The following is a 19,642-nucleotide window of genomic DNA, read 5'->3' on the forward strand; positions in this document are numbered from 1 at the left end:
ATATTTTTTTTTTCAAGACTTAGACATATAAAAAATACTATTCTTCTTTACATGAATTTAATGTGCATCTACAATGTTTACTGCCACGGTTCATGTATAGGACGTCATGAGAATTGACTTTCTTTTTGCTATTCCGTACTGAACACAATTCGTGTTTTAACTGAGCCCAAATAACCAAGATACTGGCTTAGAAGATTTGCAAATATTAATGGATGTGTGAAGAGTAGATGTTCTCCGATGACATGGTATATACGCTACAACTACATTGACCCTCTGATGTGGTTGAGCCTACGCGTGTTGCAATGTCTTCATGTGAGAAGCAAACTAAGTGCTAAGTGTAGTAATGATGTTCATAACAAGGGTTGTGACCATAGTCGGGAGTGGCATTTCTATAACCAACAATAAAGTTAAGTTGACACAAAACCAAGAAAAAGGGAGGAAGGTTAAAGGTAGCAAGAGGGTAGAGTGGGGTTGAAAGGAAAAGGAAAGTGATAATATTCAAAGGAATGCTACGTTTCATTATCACAGTTACACTCAAATAAAACAGCATGCAGACAGTCATGTAAAAAGACAAAACACATAATTTAACAGATAAACAGAAAAATATAAAAATATACAACACTGTAGGGGCACTCCAAAGCTACCTGCACAGTGCAAATCACATACAATGCACTCATTAGCAGGAAATGAACAATAATTGGGACCGCCTAGGACTCTAGGCAGCCATAAAAAGGTGGCACGATAACTTACTCATAGTAATGGGAAGCGTTCCAAATAAAAGCACAAAATTAAATAGGGAAAAGATGGGTGACGCATAGGGGGAATCTAAGTAGAAAATGAAAGAAACGCTAACACTTCCTTCCATTATATGTTAAAAGCACATTTGAACTCGTACACGTTAAAAAACAAAATTCACAGTTTAACTTGCACTGCAAGGCAGTATTATTGTTTTTTAAAATAAACATATTTTCAAGAAAGAATGACTTTTGCTTCGTTTACAGAATGATATTACATGCTGTAGAGCACTCTACAAAATGTCTTACCTGTCTCACAGTCAAGGCCAGTGTATCCGGGACTGCAGTGCAACTGTAGAATCGACTGATCATTACACGTTGCCCCGTTTTCACAAGGGTCTGAGCTACATTCATCTATATCTGTGATATTTTTTTCAAATATAAGAAAAAGAAATCAGGTTATAAATCTTTGAAAATGGTTCTTGGAGATTAGAAAGTATACATTATTCAAAACATACGTAAATTAAACACAGACGAAAAGATGATTGTTGAATGCAATACTGAAGTAACTCAATAAATTAAGAAAGACTTACTACAGTACTACAGAACTACGTTTTCGACATTCTAATTATGATTCTGATAATGTTTATAATCATCTATTTTACGCAAAGTAATATTAAAAGCAACAGGTAAATATCTTACTAGTTTCGCATATCTTGCACCGCAAGGCAGTATATTTTTTTTTCAAAAATAAACATATTTTCCGAGGAAAGAACGACTTTTGCTTCGTTTACAGAATTATTACATGCTGTTGAGCACTCTACAAAATGTCTTACCTGTCTCACAGTCAAATCCAGTGTATCCAGGACTACACGTGCAACTGTACGAATTGACTTGATCATTACACGTTGCCCCGTTTTCACAAGGGTCTGAGCTACATTCATCTATATCTGTGTTATATTTTTTTTAAATATGAGAAAAAGACATCAGGTAATAACACTTTAAAAATGATTCTTGGAGATTAGAAAGTATACATTAGTCAAAACATGCATAAATTAAACAAAGACGAATGGATGACTGTTGAACGCAATACCGAAGTAACTCATTAAATAAAGAAAGACTTACTACAGTACTACAGGACTACGTTTTCGACCTTGCAATTATGTTTTTGAACATGTTTATAATCATCTATTTTACGCAAAGTAATATTAAAAGCAACATGTAAATATCTTACTTGTTCCGCATGTAACACCGGTGTATCCAGGACTACACGTGCAACTGTACGAGTTCACACCATCTTCGCACGTGCCTTCATTCGAACAAGGGTTTGTGCTACATTCGTCTATGTCTGTGTGCATTTCCAAATAAGAAAACTTAACTGTAAAACGAGTTATATAATGCACAACAAAAACTATTCTAAACATTGAAACCGGTTCTGAAGGATTAACATGGATTATCGAGTACACATAAGAAAATTGGTATCGATAAGTGAAGTACCTTACAAGTGCTTTGGTTTCCAATGGTCTTATCATATTCTTACGTTTGGGATTACTGGAGATGTTAAAGGCTTCACACAGCAGGAGCAGTACTAAAATTATTTTGGTGCTCGAGTAAAGTTTTAAAGTTGGTATTTGAAGAATGACTCCTTTTAAAAAAAGCCTCTTCTGTCACATTATGAAAAAGTCCCTTTGTACATAAATGTACAAGATTATTGCACCGTACTTGAAAAGTAAACACGTTTTTCTTTTGGCCAGGACATTTGACTTTGTATAACTTTTCAGCGATAATTATAATGTCAGACGGTTGCGGGATATCCAGCTCATTGCTTCTCTGATGTTTGTCAGATTTATGACCATTGTTTCAATGAGAATGTAAGAATGAAAATATAAAATACCTTCTTCTGGTTAATCATCCAATTTACCACGGTTCATTCGTTCAGACGCCTGGATGTTGATTTTTAATTCTAACGCATCTGAACACAGAATCGTGCTTAATTAGACAAAAGACCAAGGAAAGGCCTTGATAATTTGGCAAAAGATAATAGGTAAAGGTAGATTTCTCGAAAGCACAGAGTACCGCAAACACATTCTCGGGGCCACGCGTTTGCAAAGTCGGCCCACAACAAAAAGAAGCTGTGACGGAAAGATATTACAAACGGGTTGTTTGAAAAACCAACAAGTATAGTTTAATGTTACGCAAAATATAGAAAAAGGGGAGGAAGGTGTAAAGGGTAGCAAGGGGGTAGAGTGGGGCGGTTGAAGAGGAAAGAGAAAGATGGATGAATATTCAAAAGGGAATGCTACGTTCATTAATCACAGTTACACTACAAAGTAAACCTCAGCAGTGCAGACAGTCATGTACAAAAGACAAACACACATAACTTACAGATAAACAGAAAAATAAAATATTACAACACTGTAGGGCACCGCCCAAAGCTCACAGACGTGCAAGCACATGAATGCACATAAATTAGCAGGAAAAACAAATATTGGGCACCGCCCTAGGACTCTGGCAGCCAGAATAAAGGTGGGCACGCTAACTTACTCATAGTAAAAGGGAAGCGGTTCCCAAATAAGAGAGCACAAATGCAATATGGGAAAGGATGGGGGCGATAGGGGGACTTAGGAGAAAGAGGAAAGAAACGCTAACAACTTCCTTCCAGGTATATGTAAAAGCAAATTTGAAACTCGTACACGTTAAATAAATCAAAATTCACAGTTTAACTTGCACTGCAAGGCAGTATATTGCTTTTCAAAAATAAACATATTTTCAACAAATAGAATGACTTTTGCTTCGTTTACAGAATGATATTACATGCTGTAGAGCACTCTACAAAATGTCTTACCTGTCTCACAGTCAAGGCCAGTGTATCCGGGACTGCACGTGCAGCTGTAGGAATCGACCTGATCATTACACGTTGCTCCGTTTTCACAAGGGTCTGAGCTACATTCATCTATATCTGTGTTATTTTTTTCAAATATAAGAAAAAGAAATCAGGTAATAAATCTTTGAAAATGGTTCTTGGAGATTAGAAAGTATACATTATTCAAAACATACGTAAATTAAACATAGACGAAAAGATGATTGTTGAATGCAATACTGAAGTAACTCAATAAATTAAGAAAGACTTACTACAGTACTACAGAACTACGTTTTCGACATTCTAATTATGATTCTGAACATGTTTATAATCATCTATTTTACGCAAAGTAATATTAAAAGCAACAGGTAAATATCTTACTAGTTTCGCATATCTTGCACCGCAAGGCAGTATTTTTTTTTTTAAAATAAACATATTTTCAGAGGAAAGAATGACTTTTGCTTCGTTTACAGAATTATTACATGCTGTAGAGCACTCTACAAAATGTCTTACCTGTCTCACAGTCAAATCCAGTGTATCCAGGACTACACGTGCAACTGTACGAATTGACTTGATCATTACACGTTGCCCCGTTTTCACAAGGGTCTGAGCTACATTCATCTATATCTGTGTTAGATTTTTTTTAAATATGAGAAAAAGACATCAGGTAATAACACTTTAAAAATGATTCTTGGAGATTAGAAAGTATACATTAGTCAAAACATGCATAAATTAAACAAAGACGAAAGGATGACTGTTGAACGCAATACCGAAGTAACTCATTAAATAAAGAAAGACTTACTACAGTACTACAAGACTACGTTTTCGACCTTGCAGTCTTGTTTTTTAACATGTTTATAATCATCTGTTTTACGCAAAGTAATATTAAAAGCAACATGTAAATATCTTACTTGTTCCGCATGTAACACCGGTGTATCCAGGACTACACGTGCAACTGTACGAGTTCACACCATCTTCGCACGTGCCTTCATTTGAACAAGGGTTTGTGCTACATTCGTCTATGTCTGTGTGCATTTCCAAATAAGAAAACTTAACTGTAAAACGAGTTATATAATGCACAACAAAAACTATTACGAAAGGGGAGGAAGTGTAAGGTACAGGGGGTGTGGGGCGGTGAAGGAAGTAAAGATGGATGAATTCAAGAATGCTACGTTCATAAACACAGTACACTACAGTAAACTCAGATCAAGTCCTGACAAAAGACAAACACTATACAGATAAACAAAATAAAATTTAAAACCTGTGGCACGCCCAACAACAGACGTGCAAGCACATAAATGCACATAATTAGCAGAAAAAAAATATTGGGCACCGCCTAGACTCTGGCAGCCGATAAAGTGGCACGCTAATACTCATAAAGGAAGCGGTTCCCAAATGAAGCACAGCATAGGAAGGAAGGGGCGATAGGGACTAGAAAGAAAACGTAACAACTTCCTTCAGGTATATGTAAAAGCAAATTTGAAATCGTAACGTTAAAAAATCAAATTACAGTTTACTTGACTGCAAGCAGAATGCTTTCAAAACATATTTTCAAAAAAAAACTTTGCTTCGTTTACGATTATACTGCTGTACATCTACAAAAAGTCTTACCTGTCTACAGTCAAGCCATGTATCGACTGCACGGCAGCTTAGAATCGACTGTCATCACTGCCCGTTTCACAAGGTCTGAGCACATCACTAAACTGTGTTATTTTTTTAATATAAGAAAGAAACAGGTTATAATCTTTGAAATGGTTTGAGATTAAAATTACATTATTCAAACATAACGTAAATTAAAACAGACGAAGTATTGTGATGCAATACAGTACTCATAATTAGAAGACTTACTACGTACTACAGACTACGTTTTCGACATCGATTATGATTCTGACATGTTATAATCACTATTTACGCAAAGTAATATAAAAGAACAGTAAATACTATAGTTTCGCATATCTTCACGCAGGCAGTTTTTTTTTAAAACTAAACATATTTTCAGCGAAGAATGACTTTGCTCGTTACAGAATTATACCATGACTGTAGGCATCTCAATGTCTTAACCTGTCTAACGTCATCAGTTATCCGAACATGTGAACGTACAATGCTGATCATACGTGCCCGTTTCACAGGTCTAGCTACATTCATTATAGTTTAGTTTTTTACAAATGAGAAAGGCTCAGTAATACTTAAAAATTCTTGGAAGAAGTATACATTAGCAACATGCTAATAACAGAGATGGATGACTGTTGACGCATACCGAAGTAATCATTAAAAGAAAGAACGTTTTCGACCTGCAATTATGTTTCATGTTAAATCACTATTTTACGCAAGTATTAAGCACATGTATATCTCTGTTCCGCAGTAAACGGTATCAGGCCACACTGCAACGTAAAAGTTCACACTTTCGCAGTCCAATCATTCGAACAGGGTTGTGCTACATTCGTCTAGTCGTGTGCAATTCCATAAGCAAACTTAATGTTTAAATGGTTATAAACACAAAATATAGAAAAAGGGGAGGAAGGTGTAAGGGTAGCAAGGGGGTAGAGTGGGGCGGTTGAAGAGGAAAGAGAAAGATGGATGAATATTCAAAAGGGAATGCTACGTTCATTAATCACAGTTACACTACAAAGTAAACCTCAGCAGTGCAGACAGTCATGTACAAAAGACAAACACACATAACTAACAGATAAACAGAAAAATAAAATATTAAAACACTGTAGGGCACCGCCCAAAGCACACAGACGTGCAAGCACATAAATGCACATAAATTAGCAGGAAAAACAAATATTGGGCACCGCCCTAGGACTCTGGCAGCCAGAATAAAGGTGGGAACGCTAACTTACTCATAGTAAAAGGGAAGCGGTTCCCAAATAAGAGAGCACAAATGCAATATGGGAAAGGATGGGGGCGATAGGGGGACTTAGGAGAAAGAGGAAAGAAACGCTAACAACTTCCTTCCAGGTATATGTAAAAGCAAATTTGAAACTCGTACACGTTAAAAAAAATCAAAATTCACAGTTTAACTTGCACTGCAAGGCAGTATATTGCTTTTCAAAAATAAACATATTTTCAAAAAATAGAATGACTTTTGCTTCGTTTACAGAATGATATTACATGCTGTAGAGCACTCTACAAAATGTCTTACCTGTCTCACAGTCAAGGCCAGTGTATCCGGGACTGCACGAGCAGCTGTAGGAATCGACCTGATCATTACACGTTGCCCCGTTTTCACAAGGGTCTGAGCTACATTCATCTATATCTGTGTTATTTTTTTCAAATATATGAAAAAGAAATCAGGTTATAAATCTTTGAAAATGGTTCTTGGAGATTAGAAAGTATACATTATTCAAAACATACGTAAATTAAACATAGACGAAAAGATGATTGTTGAATGCAATACTGAAATAACTCAATAAATTAAGAAAGACTTACTACAGTACTACAGAACTACGTTTTCGACATTCTAATTATGATTCTGAACATGTTTATAATCATCTATTTTACGCAAAGAAATATTAAAAGCAACAGGTAAATATCTTACTAGTTTCGCATATCTTGCACCGCAAGGCAGTATATTTTTTTTTCAAAAATAAACATATTTTCAGAGGAAAGAACGACTTTTGCTTCGTTTACAGAATAATTACATGCTGCAGAGCAATCTACAAAATGTCTTACCTGTCTCACAGTCAAATCCAGTGTATCCAGGACTACATGTGCAACTGTACGAATTGACTTGATCATTACACGTTGCCCCGTTTTCACAAGGGTCTGAGCTACATTCATCTATATCTGTGTTATATTATTTTTAAATATGAGAAAAAGACATCAGGTAATAACACTTTAAAAATGATTCTTGGAGATTAGAAAGTTTACCTTAGTCAAAACATGCATAAATTAAACAAAGACGAATGGATGACTGTTGAACGCAGTACCGAAGTAACTCATTAAATATTGAAAGACTTACTACAGTACTACAGGACTACGTTTTCGACCTTGCAATTATGTTTTTGGACATGTTTATAATCATCTTTTTTACGCAAAGTAATATTAAAAGCAACATGTAAATATCTTACTTGTTCCGCATGTAACACCGGTGTATCCAGGACTACACGTGCAACTGTACAAGTTCACACCATCTTCGCACGTGCCTTCATTCGAACAAGGGTTTGTGCTACATTCGTCTATGTCTGTGTGCATTTCCAAATAAGAAAACTTAACTGTAAAACGAGTTATATAATGCACAACAAAAACTATTACGAAAAAGGGGAGGAAGGTGTAAGGGGTAGCAAGGGGGTAGAGTGGGGGCGGTTGAAGAGGAAAGAGAAAGATGGATGAATATTCAAAAGGGAATGCTACGTTCATTAATCACAGTTACACTACAAAGTAAACCTCAGCAGTGCAGACAGTCATGTTCAAAAGACAAACACACATACCTAACAGATAAACAGAAAAATAAAATATTACAACACTGTAGGGCACCGCCCAAAGCACACAGACGTGCAAGCACATAAATGACATAAATTAGCAGGAAAAACAAATATTGGGCACCGCCCTAGTACTCTGGCAGCCAGAATAAAGGTGGGCACGCTAACTTACTCATAGTAAAAGGGAGGCGGTTCCCAAATAAGAGAGCACAAATGCAATATGGGAAAGGATGGGGGCGATAGGGGGACTTAGTTGAAAGAGGAAAGAAACGCTAACAACTTCCTTCCAGGTATATGTAAAAGCAAATTTGAAACTCGTACACGTTAAAAAATCAAATTCACAGTTTAACTTGCAAATGCAAGGCAGTATATTGCTTTTCAAAAATAAACATATTTTCAAAAAAAAGAATGACTTTTGCTTCGTTTACAGAATGATATTACATGCTGTAGAGCACTCTACAAAATGTCTTACCTGTCTCACAGTCAAGGCCAGTGTATCCGGGACTGCACGTGCAGCTGTAGGAATCGACCTGATCATTACACGTTGCCCCGTTTTTCACAAGGGTCTGAGCTACATTCATCTATATCTGTGTTATTTTTTTCAAATAAGAAAAAGAAATCAGGTTATAAATCTTTGAAAATGGTTCTTGGAGATTAGAAAGTATACATATTCAAAACATACGTAAATTAAACATAGACGAAAAGATGATTGTTGAATGCAATACTGAAGTAACTCAATAAATTAAGAAAGACTTACTACAGTACTACAGAACTATGTTTTCGACATTCTAATTATGATTCTGAACATGTTTATAATCATCTATTTTACGCAAAGTAATATTAAAAGCAACAGGTAAATATCTTACTAGTTTCGCATTTCTTGCACCGCAAGGCAGTATTTTCTTTTTTTTCAAAAATAAACATATTTTCAGAGGAAACAATGACTTTTGCTTCGTTTACAGAATTATTACATGCTGTTGAGCACTCTACAAAATGTCTTACCTGTCTCACAGTCAAATCCAGTGTATCCAGGACTACACGTGCAACTGTACGAATTGACTTGATCATTACACGTTGCCCCCGTTTCCACAAGGGTCTGAGCTACATTCATCTATATCTGTGTTATATTTTTTTTTAAATATGAGAAAAAAGACATCAGGTAATAACACTTTAAAAATGATTCTTGGAGATTAGAAAGTATACATTAGTCAAACAATGCATAAATTAAACAAAGACGAAAGATGACTGTTGAACGCAATACCGAAGTAACTCATTAAATAAAGAAAGACTTACTACAGTACTACAGGACAAACGTTTTCGACCTTGCAATTATGTTTTTGAACATGTTTATAATCATCTATTTTACGCAAAGTAATATTAAAAGCAACATGTAAATATCTTACTTGTTCCGCATGTAACACCGGTGTATCCAGGACTACACGTGCAACTGTACGAGTTCACACCATCTTCGCACGTGCCTTCATTCGAACAAGGGTTTGTGCTACATTCGTCTATGTCTGTGTGCATTTCCAAATAAGAAAACTAACTTAAAACGAGTTATATAATGCACAACAAAAACTATTCTAAACATTGAAACCGTTTCTGAAGGATAACATGGTTTAAATCGAGTACACATAAGAAAACTGGTATCGATAAGTGAAGTACCTTACAAGTGCTTTGGTTTCCAATGATCTTATCATATTCTTACGTTTGGGATTATTGGAGATGTTAAAGGCTTCACACAGCAGGAGCAGTACTAAAATTATTTTGGTGCTCGTGTAAAGTGTTAAAGCTGGTATTTTTAGAATGACTCCTTTTTAAAAAGCCTCTTCTGTCACATTATGAAAAGGTCCCTTTTACATAAATGTACAAGATATTACCAGAAAACTAAACACGTTTTTCTTTGGCCAGGACATTTGACTTGTACAACTTTTCAGGATAATTATAATGTCAGACGGTTGCGGGATATCCAGCTCATTGCTTCTCTGATGTTTGTCAGATTTATGACCATTGTTTCAATGAGAATGTAAGAATGAAAATATAAAATACCTTCTTCTGGTTAATCATCCAATTTACCACGGTTCATTCGTTCAGACGCCTGGATGTTGTTTTTTAATTCTAACGCATCTGAACACAGAATCGTGCTTAATTAGACAAAAGACCAAGGAAAGGCCTTGATAATTTGGCAAAAGATAATAGGTAAAGGTAGATTTCTCGAAAGCACAGAGTACCGCAAACACATTCTCGGGCCACGCGTTTGCAAAGTCGGCCCACAACAAAAAGAAGCTGTGACGGAAAGATATTACAAACGGGTTGTTTGAAAAACCAACAAGTATAGTTTAATGTTACGCAAAATATAGAAAAAGGGAGGAAGGTGTAAAGATAGCAAGGGGTAGAGTGGGGCGGATGAAGAGGAAAGAGAAAGATGGATGAATATTCAAAAGGGAATGCTACGTTCATTAATCACAGTTACACTACAAAGTAAACCTCAGCAGTGCAGACAGTCATGTACAAAAGACAAACACACATAACTAACAGATAAACAGAAAAATAAAATATTACAACACTGTAGGGCACCGCCCAAAGCTCACAGACGTGCAAGCACATGAATGCACATAAATTAGCAGGAAAAACAAATATTGGGCACCGCCCTAGGACTCTGGCAGCCAGAATAAAGGTGGGCACGCTAACTTACTCATAGTAAAAGGGAAGCGGTTCCCAAATAAGAGAGCACAAATGCAATATGGGAAAGGATGGGGGCGATAGGGGGACTTAGGAGAAAGAGGAAAGAAACGCTAACAACTTCCTTCCAGGTATATGTAAAAGCAAATTTGAAACTCGTACACGTTAAATAAATCAAAATTCACAGTTTAACTTGCACTGCAAGGCAGTATATTGCTTTTCAAAAATAAACATATTTTCAACAAATAGAATGACTTTTGCTTCGTTTACAGAATGATATTACATGCTGTAGAGCACTCTACAAAATGTCTTACCTGTCTCACAGTCAAGGCCAGTGTATCCGGGACTGCACGTGCAGCTGTAGGAATCGACCTGATCATTACACGTTGCTCCGTTTTCACAAGGGTCTGAGCTACATTCATCTATATCTGTGTTATTTTTTTCAAATATAAGAAAAAGAAATCAGGTAATAAATCTTTGAAAATGGTTCTTGGAGATTAGAAAGTATACATTATTCAAAACATACGTAAATTAAACATAGACGAAAAGATGATTGTTGAATGCAATACTGAAGTAACTCAATAAATTAAGAAAGACTTACTACAGTACTACAGAACTACGTTTTCGACATTCTAATTATGATTCTGAACATGTTTATAATCATCTATTTTACGCAAAGTAATATTAAAAGCAACAGGTAAATATCTTACTAGTTTCGCATTTCTTGCACCGCAAGGCAGTATGTTCTTTTTTTTCAAGAATAAACATATTTTCAGAGGAAAGAATGACTTTTGCTTCGTTTACAGAATTATTACATGCAGTAGAGCACTCTACAAAATGTCTTACCTGTCTCACAGTCAAATCCAGTGTATCCAGGACTACACGTGCAACTGTACGAATTGACTTGATCATTACACGTTGCCCCGTTTCCACAAGGGTCTGAGCTACATTCATCTATATCTGTGTTATATTTTTTTTTTAAATATGAGAAAAAGACATCAGGTAATAACACTTTAAAAATGATTCTTGGAGATTAGAAATTATACATTAGTCAAAACATGCATAAATTAAACAAAGACGAAAGAATGACTGTTGAACGCAATACCGAAGTAACTCATTAAATAAAGAAAGACTTACTACAGTACTACAGGACTACGTTTTCGACCTTGCAATTATGTTTTTGAACATGTTTATAATCATCTATTTTACGCAAAGTAATATTAAAAGCAACATGTAAATATCTTACTTGTTCCGCATGTAACACCGGTGTATCCAGGACTACACGTGCAACTGTACAAGTTCACACCATCTTCGCACGTGCCTTCATTCGAACAAGGGTTTGTGCTACATTCGTCTATGTCTGTGTGCATTTCCAAATAAGAAACATAACTTTAAAACGAGTTATATAATGCACAACAAAAACTATTCTAAACATTGAAACCGTTTCTGAAGGATAAACATGGATTAACGAGTACACATAATAAAATTAGTATCGATAAGTGAAGTACCTTACAAGTGCTTTGGTTTCCAATGATCTTATCATATTCTTACGTTTGGGATTATTGGAGATGTTAAAGGCTTCACACAGCAGGAGCAGTACTAAAATTATTTTGGTGCTCGTGTAAAGTGTTAAAGCTGGTATTTTTAGAATGACTCCTTTTTAAAAAGCCTCTTCTGTCACATTATGAAAAGGTCCCTTTCTACATAAATGTACATAATTACAGAAAACTAAACATGTTTTTCGTTTGGCCAGGACATTTGACTTTGTATAACTTTTCAGTGATAATTATAATGTCAGACGGTTGCGGGATATCTAGCTCATTGCTACTCCGATGTTTGGCAGATTTATGATCATTGTTTCAATGAGAATGTAAGAATGAAAATATAAAATACCTTCTTCTGGTTAATCATCCAATTTACCCCGGTTCATTCGTTCAGACGCCTGGATGTTGATTTTTAATTCTTACACATCTGAACACAGAATCGTGCTTAATTAGACAATCGACCAAGGAACGGCGTTGATAATTTGGCAAAAGATAATAGGTAAAGGTAGATTTCTCGAAAGCACAGAGTACCGCAAATACATTCTCAGGGCCACTGCAAGGCAGTATATTGTTTTTCAAAAATAAACATATTTTCAGAAAATAGAATGAGTTTTGCTTTGTTTACAGAATGATATTACATGCTATAGAGCACTCTACAAAATGTCTTACCTGTCTCACAGTCAATGCCAGTGTATCCAGGACTGCACGTGCAGCTGTAGGAATTGACTTGATCTTTACACGTTGCCCCGTTTTCACAAGGGTCTGAGCTACATTCATCTATATCTGTGTTATTTTTTAAAACATGAAAAAAAGACATCAGGTAATAAAACTTTGAAAATGGTTCTTGGAGATAAGAAAGTATACATTAATCAAAACTTGCATAAATTAAACATAGGCAAAAAGATGATTGTTCATTGCAATACTGAAGTAACTCATTAAATAGATAAAAGACTTACTACAGAACTACGTTTTCGACATTCAAATTATGTTTTTGAACATGTTTATAATCATTTATTTTACGAAAAGTAATATTAAATGCACCAGGTAAATATCTTACTTGTTCCGCATGTAACACCGGTGTATCCAGGACTACACGTGCAACTGTACGAGTTGACACCATCTTCGCACGTGCCTTCATTCGAACAAGGGTTTGTGCTACATTCGTCTATGTCTGTGTGCATTTCCAAATAAAAAAACTAAACTGTAAAACGAGTTATATAATGCACAACAATAAATATTCTAAACATTGAAACTGGTTCTGAAGGATCAACATTAATTAAAGAGTACACATAAGAAAATTAGTATCGATAAATGAAGTACCTTACAAGTGCTTTGGTTTCAAATGGTCTTATTATATTCTTACCTTTCGGATTACTGGAGGTGTTAAAGGCTTCACACTGCAGGAGCAGTACTAAAATTATTTTGGTGCTCGAGTAAAGTTTTAAAGTTGGTATTTGTAGAATGACTCCTTTTGAAACTAGAACTGTCACAGGAGTGACTCATACCCTCACCATACGGTCATGTCACAGAAGAATGGCAACCAAAAGAAATCTTAAAAATACTTAGAATAATATAAAAATGTCAAAAAAAGCTTAATACTTAAAAATAATTTTACTTGTACTTGGAGTACTTCATCCTGGGCTTCCACATATAATTAATACTAGTATAATACTAGTATAGTAATAATAGTAAATATAAAAATATCTCTAATATTAGAGATACACTAAAAGTGAATACAAAAAAGTGTCTTACCAACACATGTTACCACAGAAAATGTAGTTACTTTTTACATAGGTCTTATAATAAAAAAGTTTTAAAAAAATACCTAAAATATTGAAAATCTGAAAATAGGATTTCTAAAAATAGACTAATTTCTGGAATTTAAGGAGAAGAAACTTAGTACAAAAGTTAAAAAAGGTTACTTCCCTTTGGCTCTAAGCCAATCAGAATGAGATATAGTGAAAATACATCAAAATTAACCTTAAATTCTAAGTAAAAGGGGACATAATTCAAGAAAAATTGGTGTCAGAGTTATGCACCTTGTGTCACATGATGTGGGTGATGAGGTGGAACATCTTTTTTAAGTTTGAATCAAATCCATTCAGTAGTAACTGAGATATAGTGAAAATACATCAAAATTAACCTTAAATTCTAAGTAAAAAGGGGCATAATTCATGGAAAATTGGTGTCAGAGTTATGCACCTTGTGTCGCATGATGTGGGTGATGAGGTGAAACATCTATTTTAAGTTTGAATCAAATCCATTTAGTAATAATTGAGATATAGTGAAAATACATCAAAATAAACCTTAAATTTAAAGTAAAAGGGGACATAATTCATAACAAATTGATGTCAGAGTTAAGCACCTTATGTCACATGATGTGGCTGATGAGGTGGACCAATTATTTTAAGTTTGAATCAAATCCATTTAGTAATAACTGAGATATAGTGAAAATACAAAAAAAAATAACCTTAAATTCTAAGTAAAAGGGGACATAATTCATGAAAACTTGGTATCAGAGTTATGCACCTTGTGTCACATGATGTGGTTGATAAGGTGGAACTTCTATTTTAAGTTTGAATCAAATCCATTTAGTAATAACTGAGATAATAGATTTCGCGACGCGACGCGACGGGACAAAACTGACTCCTATATAGCACCCCCCAAACATGTTTGGTGGGGGTATAAAAAGCCCCTTCTGTCACATTATGAAAAAGTCCCTTTGTACATAAATATACAAAATTACTGCACCGTACTTGAAAAGTAAACACGTTTTTCATTTGGCCAGGACATTTGACTTTGTACAACTTTTCAGCGATAATTATAATGTCAGACGGCTGCGTGATATCCAGCTCATTTCTACTTCGATGTTTGGCATATTTATGATCATTGTTTCAATGAGAATGTAAGAATGAAAATATGAAATATCTTCTTCTGGTTAATCATCCAATTTACCACGGTTCATTCGTTCAGACGCCTGGATGTTGATTTTTAATTCTTACGCATCTGAACTCAGAATCGTGCTTAATTAGACAATCGACCAAGGAACGGACTTGATAATTTGGCAAAAGATAATAGGTAACGGTAGATTTCTTCGGAAGTACAAAGTACCGCAAACACAGTTTCAGGTCCACGCGTTTGCAAAGTCAGCCCACAACAAAAAGAAGCTGTGACGGAAAAACATTACAGACGGGTTGGTTGAAAAAACAACAAGTACATTTTAATGTTATGCAAAATATAGAAAATGGGGAGAAAGGTCTAAGGGGTAGCAAGGGGGTGGTTGAATAGGAAAGTGGAAGATGGATGAATATTCAAAAGGGAATGCTACGTTCATTAATCACAGTTACCCTACAAAGTAAACCACACCAGTGCAGACGCTCATGTACAAAAGACAAACACGCACACACACACACACACACACACACGCACACGCGCACACACACACACACACACACACACACACATTACTAACAGACAAACAGACAAATAAGATGTAACAACACAGTAGGGCACCGCCCCAGACACGCAGACGCATTAATGTACACATATAAGCAGGAAAAACAGATATTGGGCACCGCCCTAGTATTCCGGCAGCCAGAATAAAGGTGGGCACGCTAACGTACTCATGGTAACAGGGGAGGGGATGCCAAAGGAAGGGAAAGCTAATGCAATATGGGCAAAGATGGGGGCGATAGTGGGACTTGGAGAAAGAGGAAATACCCTAACAACTTCCTTTCCGTTAAAGAAATAAAACTTCACAGTTTATCTTGCACTGCAAGGCGGTATATTGTTTTTCAAAAATAAACATATTTTCAGAAAAACAAATGACTTTTGCTTCGTTTACAGAATGATATTATATGCTGTAGAGCACTCTACAAAATGTCTTACCTGTCTCACAGTCAAGACCAGTGTATCCAGGACTGCAAGTGCAGCTGTAGGAATTGACTTGATCATTACACGTTGCCCCGTTTTCACAAGGGTCTGAGCTACATTCATCTATATCTGTGTTGTTGTTCTTTTAAATATGAGAAAAAGACGACATCAGGTAATAAAACTTTGAAAATGGTTCTTGGGGATTAGAAAGTATACATTAGTCAAAACATGTATAAATTAACATAGACGAAAAGATGATTGTTGAACACAATACTGAAGTAACTCATTAAATAAAGAAAGACTTACTACAGTACTACAGAACTACGTTTTCGACCTTCCAATGATGTTTTTAAACATGTTTATAATCATCTATTTTACGCAAAATAATATTAAAAGCAACAGGTAAATATCTTACTTGTTCCGCATGTAACACCGGTGTATCCAGGACTACACAAGCAACTGTACGAGTTGACACCATCTTCGCACGTGCCTTCATTCGAACAAGGGTTTGTGATACATTCGTCTATGTCTGTGTGCATTTCCAAATAAAAAACTAAACTGTAAAACGAGTTATAATGCAAAACAAAACAATATTCTAAACATTGAAACCGGTTCTGAAGGATTAGCATCGATTACCGAGAACACATAAAGAAAAATAGTATCGATAAGTGAAATGCCTTACAAGTGCATTGGTTTCAAATGGTCTTGTCATACTCTTACGTTTGGGATTATTGGAGATGTTAAATGCTGCACACTGCAGGAGCAGTACTAAAATTATTTTGGTGCTCGAGTAAAGTTTTAACAGTGCGTGTCTGTAGAATGACTCCTTTTTTTTAAAAAAAAATCTCTTCTGTCACATTATGAAAAAGTCCCTTTGTACATAAATGTATAGAATTACTGCACCGTACTTGAAAAGTAAACAATTTGTTCATTTGGCCACGACGTTTGACTTTGTAAAACTTTTCAGCAATAATTATAATGTCAGATGGCTGCATGATATCCAACTCAATTCTACTCCGATATTTGGCATATTTATGATCATTATGTTTCAATCAGAATGTAAGACTGAAAATATAAAATACCTTCTTCACTCTACAAAATGTCTTACCTGTCTCACAGGCAAAGCCAGTGTATCCAGGACTGCACGTGCAGATGTAGGAATTGATTTGATCATTACACGTTGCCCCGTTTTGACAAGGGTTTTGGCTACATTCATCTATATCTGTGATTTTTTATCAAATATAAGAAAAAGAAATCAGATAATAAATCTTTGAAAACTGTTCTTGGGGATTAGAAAGTATAATTTAGTCAAAACATACATAAATTAAACATAGACGAAAAGATGATTGTTCAACGCAATACTGAAGTAACTAATTAAATAAAGAAAGTCTTACTACAGTTCTTCAGAACTACGTTTCCGACCTTCCAATTATGCTTTTGAACAAGATTCATAATTATCTGTTTCACGCAAAGTAATATTAAAAGGAACATTTTTAGCTCACCTGTCACATAGTGACAATGTGAGCTTATGTGATCACCCTTCATCCGTCGTCCGTCGTCAGTCAGTCCGTCCGTGCGTCCGTCCGTGCGTCAACAATTTCTTGTCCGACGATAGTGGTTTCATTTATGATTTTATTCTAACCAAAACTGAACACAAGCAAGTTGCATCATCATAAGATATTTGTTCCTTTCTTGAACTTGCCAGATTCAGTTATGGCCCCTGAAAGGGCCAGAATTAGCTGTTTTGACCTTGTCGGCACAATAGCAGCTTCATTTATAAATTGATTTTAACCAAACTTGCAAACAACTTGTATCATCACAAGTTCTCAGTTCCTGTCTTTAAATGGTCAGATTCCATTATGGGTTCCAGAGCTATGGTCCCTGAAAGAGCCAAAATTAGCTATTTTGACCTTTTCTGCACAATAGCAGCTTCATTTATGATTTGAATTTAATCAAACTTGCACAAAACTTGTGTCACCATAATATGTTGGTTCTTTTCTTGAACCGGCCAGAACCCACAATGGATTCCAGAGTTATGACCCCTGAAAGGGCCAAAAAATAGCTATTTTGATCTTTTCTGCTCAAAGCAGCTTCATTTATGATTTGATTTTAACCAAACTTGCATACAACTTTATCACCATAAGATCTCAGTTCTTGTTTGAACTGGCCAAATACCATTACTGATTCCATAATTATGGCCCCTGAAAGGGACATAATTAGCTATTTTGACCTTGTCTGCACAATAGCAGCTTCATTTACAATTTGAATTTAATCTAACTTGTACATAACTTTTATAACCTAAAGATATTGGTTCCTTTCTTGAACCAGACAGATCCCATTATGTGTTTCAGAGTTATGGCCCCTGAAAAACCCGGAAATAGCTATTTCAACCTTGTCTGCATAATAGCAGCTTCATTTATGATTTGTTTTAACCAAACTTTCACAGAACGTGTATAACTGTGAGATCTCGGTTCCTATCTTGAACTTGGAAAATACCAGCAGTTATGGCCCCTGAAAGGGGTTTGGGGCTTGTTTTCTCTATATGGCTATATAAAAAACTGATTTTAAAACAATTTTACACAAGACTAGTGTTTCTTAGGTGACTCTCTACTATATTCCTTCAAAATAATTTTGATTCAGCGAAAAACATGGCATCCAAGGGGTTTCGCTTATTTTCCCTATATGCCTTTATAGAACTTTGAAAATCCTTTTGTCAGAAACTGCTGGTCCGTTTCCAAAATAATTTTATAAAATGTTTCTTGGGGGACCCTCTACCACATTCCTTCAAAAGTTTTTGATTCATTGAAAAAGTGGTCGCCTGGTGGACCATATGGCTATACAGAAAACTTCTACTGGCCTGATTTGAAAATAACTTTATTTGAAGTAAGTTTCAGAACATTTCAGATGTATTTTCTCATAATTCTTTCGATTGGTCTTGATTATGATTTTTTGACCTTCTTGTCCTTAAGTGCAATGATAACAGATGAGCGATATAGGGCCATTATGGCCCTCTTGTTAGCTTCAAGAGTCACAATGACACAACCGCGGTTATCTGCCGCATTTTACAGCTTTTGATGTTACCCTCAGCATACTGTTTCAGGCAATGACGAACTGTCGACCTCTTGAAAACCAGCTGGGTGGCCTCCTCACATTTAAGGGTTCTACATCCCAGCGAGGTTTCGAACTTATATCGCATTAGGGCGTGTGATTTGAAGGGAACGCCCTGAACTAATCGGCCACAGGGGACTCATTATTGCAACGTACATTTGAACAGCAAACCTAAAGTTCTACATCTAATTATATCCAAATTTTGAATGAAATTGCTGTGACTTAAGCTGTTATCAGGATTATCGTTTATCTTTCACCTTCTTCATTAACTTCATTTCCTACCTGTCTGACAATTACTTCCCGTGTACCCTGTATTGCACGTGCACCTGTAGGAATTAACACCGTCAACACATGTTGCTCCGTTGTGACATAGGCCTGGACTGCACTCATCAATGTCTATTGGTTATAACAAAGAAA

At 35.6% G+C, this 19,642-nt stretch overlaps 1 protein-coding gene across 1 annotated transcript in view; it reads right to left on the minus strand.

Annotated features, from left to right (window-relative positions):
- Positions 1-324: 324 nt before the first annotated feature.
- LOC123554999 (neurogenic locus Notch protein-like) overlaps positions 325-19,642 on the minus strand; it is a 44,939-nt gene continuing 25,621 nt past the window's right edge. Inside the window, exons 15-32 of the mRNA XM_053548946.1 lie at positions 19,508-19,621; positions 17,226-17,339; positions 16,533-16,646; positions 16,133-16,246; positions 13,302-13,415; positions 12,914-13,027; positions 11,547-11,660; positions 11,015-11,128; positions 8,491-8,589; positions 7,668-7,781; positions 7,270-7,383; positions 6,740-6,853; positions 4,108-4,221; positions 3,580-3,693; positions 1,969-2,082; positions 1,571-1,684; positions 1,044-1,154; positions 325-389 (exon numbers count right to left, since the gene is read on the minus strand). Of these exons, the coding sequence (XP_053404921.1) occupies positions 325-389; positions 1,044-1,154; positions 1,571-1,684; positions 1,969-2,082; positions 3,580-3,693; positions 4,108-4,221; positions 6,740-6,853; positions 7,270-7,383; positions 7,668-7,781; positions 8,491-8,589; positions 11,015-11,128; positions 11,547-11,660; positions 12,914-13,027; positions 13,302-13,415; positions 16,133-16,246; positions 16,533-16,646; positions 17,226-17,339; positions 19,508-19,621 (1,985 nt within the window). The remainder of the gene's footprint in view (positions 390-1,043; positions 1,155-1,570; positions 1,685-1,968; positions 2,083-3,579; positions 3,694-4,107; positions 4,222-6,739; positions 6,854-7,269; positions 7,384-7,667; positions 7,782-8,490; positions 8,590-11,014; positions 11,129-11,546; positions 11,661-12,913; positions 13,028-13,301; positions 13,416-16,132; positions 16,247-16,532; positions 16,647-17,225; positions 17,340-19,507; positions 19,622-19,642) is intronic.

This window comes from Mercenaria mercenaria, chromosome 7 (assembly GCF_021730395.1).
Source record: "Mercenaria mercenaria strain notata chromosome 7, MADL_Memer_1, whole genome shotgun sequence".
NCBI lineage: Eukaryota > Metazoa > Mollusca > Bivalvia > Venerida > Veneridae > Mercenaria > Mercenaria mercenaria.